The 7,434-nt window shown below is 43.0% G+C and overlaps 2 protein-coding genes across 6 annotated transcripts in view; one reads left to right on the forward strand and one right to left on the reverse strand.

Annotated features, from left to right (window-relative positions):
* Nucleotides 1-1,005, reverse strand: part of FAM217A (family with sequence similarity 217 member A) — a 27,470-nt gene extending 26,465 nt beyond the window's left edge. For all 3 annotated transcript variants that reach the window (XM_006158756.2, XM_006158755.2, XM_006158753.2), the window contains exon 1: nt 700-1,005. In XM_006158756.2, the coding sequence (XP_006158818.1) occupies nt 700-717 (18 nt within the window). In that variant the 5' untranslated portion in view covers nt 718-1,005. The remainder of the gene's footprint in view (nt 1-699) is intronic.
* A 96-nt stretch (nt 1,006-1,101) lies between these two features.
* Nucleotides 1,102-7,434, forward strand: part of LOC102489568 (uncharacterized protein C6orf201 homolog) — a 43,339-nt gene continuing 37,006 nt past the window's right edge. For all 3 annotated transcript variants that reach the window (XR_336019.2, XM_006158752.2, XM_006158751.3), the window contains exons 1-2: nt 1,102-1,414; nt 6,562-6,760. Coding sequence is in view for 2 of the 3 variants with exons in the window: in XM_006158752.2 (XP_006158814.1) it covers nt 1,222-1,414; nt 6,562-6,760 (392 nt within the window). In the remaining variant the exon portion in view is untranslated. The remainder of the gene's footprint in view (nt 1,415-6,561; nt 6,761-7,434) is intronic.

Below are 7,434 nucleotides of genomic sequence, written 5' to 3' on the forward strand. Positions count from 1 at the left end.
GCGTAATGACTATGTCACTGGACTCCCACATAGTTGACCGTGGTTCGAGTCCCGGACCTGGTAGCTTAAACTCACACCGGGCACGTGTGCGTGTGCACCCAAGATCCTGAGAGGAGAATAGAGGAGAAGGGATTGCGGCGTGACCATTCCCCCTGGGGGGTGATTTCTCACTTTCTGTCTCTCTGTCTCTCTCTGTCTTTCTGGCGAGTGCACATGCCCTATAGCAAAAACCTCTCCAAAAAATAAATTAAAAAATGAGTGGCTACAACAAATCTATTAGTTCCATTTTTGTCCCAACTCTGGTAGTAGTTTTGCAGTTTTTAAAAAAATATTTTATTTATTATTATTATTTTAATTTGACCAGAAGAGACAGAGGCAGAGAGAGAAAGAGAGAGAGAGAGAGAGAGAGAGAGAGAGAGAGGAAGTGAGAAAGCAAGCCACCACGTCTAGGACCCGAACCATGGGTGGTCATGTAGAAGTCCAGTGCCTTTAACCACCACGTCACCTGCCAGCCCCTCTAGTACTAGTTCTTAACAGCTTCTGTCCCGCTCAGGGCTGTGCTTTTCTGTAGCTCTCTGCATTTTGCTGTACTGCGAAGAATGTCTTCTTACCAGCAAAGCCAGAGCTGAGCGAGTTTGCTCACTTCGATTCCTCAGCGTAAGTTTGCAGAAGACGGTAAGAAGCAATGAGGCTTCCTACCTGTGTTAACCTGGACATCTCCTCGGTTCTGGACGGTGAAGCTCTGTCAGTTCTGCTGAGCAGTGCGCTGACGTAACCACGCTCTCTTGGGACCTCGCAGGTCTGTGGAGTCTTAATTAAGCACACGCTGGGTGCAAGGCCTCTGCTGTGTGCCGGTGGGAAAGCAACCCTGGATGCACGCACACCCCGTTTCCTTCCCCCCTGTAGGAAAGCTCCGTGTTCCTCAGGAATGTGTCGTTCAGACAAAAAGCTAGGGTTTCTGCTGCAAAAATCCCTGAAAAGCTTGCAGGGTATGTTCAACGGGCTGGTTTCCTCAGCTTTGAAAATACAAGAGGAGCAGTCAGGGTTCCAGGCCTCTCTCCGGGCCATTGTGACCCTCAGAATGCCATGCAATCAGAGGACAGGAAGTAGATTCCACGATACCTGCCTGGAGATGGAGGAAGGCTTGAAAGAAGAACAACTGCAAGGCACCTCACTCTTCACGTCCTCGGCTTCTGGTCGTCTGTAACTTACGGGGTCGTCATGGAAGCAGACGGCAGCAATCCTCCCGTGCTGAAATTTCCACCCCTTACTAAATGTCAGGAGACGAAAAACTATGCTGATCCCGAAGTTCTGTGCCACACCTTTGAGACGCTGTCTAATCTTCACAAGCTACTTCCAAATCACTTGATGAAGTGGCTTTCTTCCTACAGGAGCAAAGAGGACAAAAAAATAAGTATGTTGGAGGGCCAGCAGGTGGAATGCTGGTTGGGATGCTGGACTCTCACATGGCCATCCATGGTTTGAGTCCCCCACCTGGTGGCTCGCATTCTCACTCCCCTTACCCCACTTATTGTACTCTGGTGAGTGCACATGCCCTATAGCAAATTTTTAAAATAATAAGAACAAAATTAAATAAATAATTCTTTCTAAAAAAATGTATGTGGGTTGAAGGTGGGTGTGAACTCTTCCTAGTAAGTGCACGCTTTTTATTGGTACAAACTGTCTCTCTTTTAAAAAAGTTCTTTAAAAAAAAAAGTTCTTTTTTTATAGTTACTTTTAAAAACAATTAATTAATTAATTTTTGAGAGTTTTTTGCTATATGGCACGCGCGCTTGCCAGAAAGACAGAGACAGAGAGACAGAAAGCGAGAAATCACCCCCCACGAGGATGGCCATGCCACAATCCCTTCTCCTCCATTCTCCTCTCAGGATCTTGGGCATGCATGCACACACACCTGGCATGAGTTTAAGCCACCAGATCCAGGACTCAAACCGTGGTCAGCTACATGGGAGTCCAGCGACATAGCCATTATGCCAACTGGTGGTCCCAGTTAATTCATTAATTTTAGTTTGATCAGAGAGGGACAGACATAGAGAAGGAGGGCAAGTGAGAAAGCAAGGTACCAGGTCCAGGGCTCGAACATGGCAGTTGGCCATGTGGGAGTTCAGTACCTTAACCCCCATGCCACCTGCTATAATTCCTTCTCCTCCATTCTCCTCTCTGGTTTTGGGTACACATGCTCACACACTCAATATATTTTTTATATACTGGGACTCACACAGCACAGTTGGCCATGTGAGATCCAGCTGCCTTAACCACCATGCCACTGGCTAGCCCTAAAAAGCGATTCCTTACAGTGCAATTGTGATCAGTCCTTGAGATTCATTCCCTCTGTCCATGGGCTTATGGGCCTATGTTCTCAGAATTTATGAAATTAACCTATGCTCTAACCATTATGTCTTCATATTCTTTTGGATTAAATAGTCTTTTATGAGTCAAATTAGGTCACAAAAGACTGTCACTCTTCTTTAGGCAAAGCATATCTGTGAAAACATAGAAAAAGGACCAAAGGGGAGATACCATAATTTAGAAATTAAATTTATAATTTAAGCTTTAGATTGTAGTATTAGATAACTTCGAGCTTTATTCTTTTGCTCTATATCCTACTACGTTTTCTCCTCTTACCACAAATGAATCACCCCAGAAAGAATCTGAATATATCCTGTACCTTTTGCAGTTTGGAATGGCCCATCCTGAACACAGGGTAATGGATCATTTGAACAACTGGGTAGAGCCTGGCTCCAGAATGGTTGATAATTAAGTGTACAAAGGTAGTTGGTCGCCACCTGCTTCCATGAATTTGGAAAACAGCCAGCAGCTGCCATCGTGATTAAGGCATAGCCTGGGGGAGACCAACAGATTGCCTAATGGTTATGTAGCTAGACTCCCACACAGTTGACTGCGGTTCGAGTCCCAGATCCAGTGACTTAAACTCACACCAAGTGCGTGTGCGTGCGTGCCCAAAATCCCAAAAGAAGATTGGAAGAGATGGGATTGCAGTGTGGCCATCCCCTCAGGGGTTGATTTCTCACTTTTTGTCTCTCTCTCTCTGCCTCTCTGGTGAGTGCGTGCACCCTATAGCAAAAATCTCTCTCTAAAAAAAGAAAGAAAGAAAGAAAGAAGGAAAGAAAGAAAGAAAGAAAGAAAGAAAGAAAGAAAGAAAGAAAGAAAGAAAGAAGAAAGAAAGAAAGAAAGAAAGAAAGAAAGAGAGAGAGAGAAAGGAAAGAAAAGCAGAGCCTGGGAAGGAAGATAGGTTTTAGTGTAATACCATTATGGTCAATTTGGCCATTTGTATTTTTTAAATAATTATTTATCTATTTTTATTTGTTATTATTGTTTATTTTTTAATTTGACCAGAGAAACAGAAGAAGAGAGAAAGGGAAAGTGGGAAAACAAACCACCAGGTCCAGGATTTGAATCGTGGTGGGCCATGTAGGAGTCCAGCACCTTAACCACCGTGCCATTGCTTTTAATGCTGAAAAGGATACTGCTGGTTATTCATTGCTTTTTCTCTACATTCTTTGGGAGTGTGCTCAACTGAATGGTGGTGTGTGCCGTGGGGCATGGCAGGCAGGAGGAGCAGTTCCCAGGGAGGAAGTGGACTTGACGAGGAGGCTATGACGAGGAGGCTGATAGGTCAAGCCCAGAAACAGTGTGTGCTGTCTCCATGCCTGCGAGCCGTCCATGCCTGCCGAATAGTGATGCTAGCAGGGCTGCAGGAGAACATAATATAATTATGAGGTGCAAAAGTCACAAATTTCCAAAAATCTGATGATTTATTTTATTTTTTAAAAAATAAAACTAAATAAAATAAAACAGGAACATGCACTTATGGGAGAGTGAGTGAGAGAGAGAGAGAGAGAAGACACCCCCTAAATGGGTGTGGTTATCACAATCCCTTCTCCTCCATTTCTCTATCCTGTTAGGATTTAGAACATGGGTACACAGGCATCAAGTATATAAATAAATAAATAAATATATATATTGGTGTGAATGGCAGTATCACAGTTAAGAGAGAAACACTGAAGGATAAAGATAGTCTACCACAGTAACTGACAATATATGTAAGGTCCTGGTGGTCAACTACACGTGAGTCCAGCGACATAGCTATTACGCCAACTGCTGGTCCCCCAAGTATATTTTTCAAGCCACTAAGGCTAGGATTCACATTATGATCAGCCATGAGGGATTCTGCTCCCTACACACAGACTGACCCAAGTTTTAAGTTATCTGTTTTTACTGTCTCTAGTACACACACACACACACACACACACACACACACACACACAATGGCTTTGTGTACTGTTTTATATTTTTTGTCACACACACACACACACACAATGGCTTGGTGTCTTGGTTTATATATTTGGTCTATGTTCATTTATATAAAATGTGATTATTCATCTTTCTATCCATCCATCCATCCATCCAACATGTATGCAGGTTCTTCAAAACAGTTTATAGAAAATGTGTATTATGAGGGGGGACCAGTAGGTGACATGGTGGTTAAGGCGCTGGACATTCCCACATGGCCGACCATGGTTCGAGTCCTGGACCTGGTGGCTTGCTTTCTCACTTTCTCTCTCTCTCTCTCTCTCTGGTCAAGTTAAAAATAAATAAATGAATAAATAAAATTTTTTTAAAAAAATTTAAAAAATGTGTATTATGAAAAAAACTATGCTTGCATTTCAAGGAAGTTTATACTTCAATTCCATTTCTTCAGGAACTTTTTTGAAGCCCTCTGGTATTTGATCCTACATGTTAAAAATAAGAAAACAAAAACCTTCAAGAAGCTTACAATCTAATATCTCAAAACTTCCTCTATGAATTTGCATTCAATTTTTATTCTACTTCAAATAATTTCTTGAGGCATCCTGATAGTCTATTAGGTTGTTGACAAAGTCGTGACGTATTTTTCTGTTTTCTAGGTGAAAATGAGTCCTAACTTTGCCGACACCCCAATGCTTTCTTTCCAAAAACCAGAATACTTGCTCAGAATGTCAAATAAGGCTACCATTACGGCTCCATTGAGTAGTCAGAGTGATTTCTGCTTTATCTCATTTGGGTGTGCAGTGCTAAAGTCTAATTATTCATACTGTCAGATATAATAATTTGTAAATTTTGTTGAATGTTGTTTTCCCTCTCTAGCCTTCTCTAATTTATCCCCAGCTGCTTACAAAGGATTTGAGGCAGTTTATGGTATTAAAATATGTGTATGCAAAAAAGACAATCAAAAACAATTCATTGGAGGCAAAAGAAAAAATTGTAATGGATGTCACCAAATACAAAAATGGAATTAATTAGTCGAGTTAGTATCAGATTCAGCTTTGAAATTCTGACACCCGAAATAAGCCACGTGCCATTCCTAAGGTTAGAGTGTTCTTGTGCAATCCTCCCGTGTATCCGGCATTGAGGTTACAGTTGAGGGCTAATTAAACTGCCGCTGAGGGCAATATGTGGGGGCAGTCTGGACTCTAGAGCACCAGGCAGAAGCCCCACTTATTTAAGAGAGATTTTTGCAAGACCAGCAGTTGGTGTAATGGCTATGTCACTGAACTCCCATGTAGCTGACTGTGGTTCGAGTCCCGGACCCGGTGGCTTAAACTCACACTGGGTGCAAGTGTGTGTGTGCCCAACATCCTGAGAGGAGAATGGAGGAGAAGGGATTGCAGCATGGCCATTCCCCCTGGTCGGGGGGAGAGCGGTGATTTCTCAAGAGCGGTGATTTCTCAATTTCTGTCTCTCTGTCTTTCTAGGGAGCGCACATGCCCTAACAAAAACCTCTCAAAAAAAAAAAAAAAAAGGAGAGAGAGAGAGATTTTTATTATAGGACACGTGCACTCGCCAGAGAGACAGAGAGACAGAAAGTAAGAAATCACCCCCTGGGGGAATGACCACACCGCAATCCCTTCTCCTCCATTCTTCTCTCCGGATTTTGGGCAGGCAGACACGCCCATGTGTCCGGTGTGAATTTAAGCTACCAGGTCTGGGACTCGAACTATGGTCAACTACATGGGAATCCAGGGACACAACCATTATGCCATCTGCTGGTCCCAGGAGCCCCAATTTCGACTAGCCTTGTTCTTGATCCATTTGGAGTGGTTTGGGGCCTCTGAGGACCATTCTGTTCACAAGTCATTATAGCATTTAGTCAGATTGCCAAGAAATGGTCTCTTGAACCAATTCTTGACCCCTTCAGGGTTCCTTCCCAGTACTTTACAATGGGAAGAACTATCAGTAGTTCAGTCTAATAAAAGAAGGGGATACTGGGCCAATTAACTTGAGGGTCCTGCACAAATAACCCACAGTCCTGGCATGCCTTGCTTGTTTTCTCCTTCATTCATGTATTTGTGGTGCATCTATTAGATGTCCAGGACCAGGCTGAGATGTCAATGTTACTTCACGTTATTGTTAGAGTGAGGCAATGACAGAGCTAAATAGAAATCATTAAGTGGCATAAATATTCAAATATCATGTTACTTTTGCTATGCAAAGTTGGAAAGGACCATTGAATCGTATTTATGCTTATTTTATCACCAGATGAGAATTCTGAACTCTCCAGCTTGGAAAAGATGTTGGAAAGACATGACTTACCAAAGGAGATTAGTCTGACCCCAAAGCCAAACAGAATGCCCCCATGGAAAAGAAAAACCATCAACAATGTCAGTGATGGCTGGAAGAAGTGTCCCTTGTGGAGGAGAACCACTAAGGAGCCACCCATGTCCACTGTTGTTGTCAGGTAAGCTCTGTCTAACTTTTGTCTTATGCAGACCTAGTTAGAGACTCACAAGGTGATCACAAACTCTCTGAGTCCTTAGCCAAAAATGACTTAATGTGACCTTTGAGATGTACGGTGAGTATGAAACAAACATGGCTCCGTATAAAAGCACATGGCCTCTCCTTTGTAGGCTACAGAAGGAGCCTTCTTGGAAAATTCATGGAGTTGGGAGCAGGTTTGTGAGTCTCCACTGGGTCATTGTCTTCTAGACCAGGGAGCAGAAATCTAGCAGGGGCAGAGCGAGATTCTCGGAGAATAACTCAACCACTGAGCCATGGCTTTTTTGGTTGCATGAGTTGGGAAGCACCAGCCCCACTAGCAGCGTGACCAGAGGCTAGAATACCGTAGTACAACAGGTAGAAACTTGGGACTGGGTTTCAATAGTATGTATGGTAGATAATCAGAAAGTATTATGGCCAGACTGACAGGAGAAATGTACACTTTGCTATAAAGACAGTGTCCTCTTGGATTTGAAGGTAACAGATACAGAGAGAGTTCCAGTTCATCAATTTGCCTGTACTGGAAGTTTCTACCACGATCATTGCGCTAGTGAAATAGTGCCCTATGTTTTATTTAGTGTCTTCAACAGCATAACTTGCCAATTTGATTTAAAAATCTGTAGCCAAGAGAGCTAC

This window comes from Tupaia chinensis, unplaced genomic scaffold, assembly GCF_000334495.1.
Source record: "Tupaia chinensis unplaced genomic scaffold, TupChi_1.0 Scaffold000607_1, whole genome shotgun sequence".
Classification (NCBI taxonomy): Eukaryota; Metazoa; Chordata; class Mammalia; order Scandentia; family Tupaiidae; genus Tupaia; species Tupaia belangeri.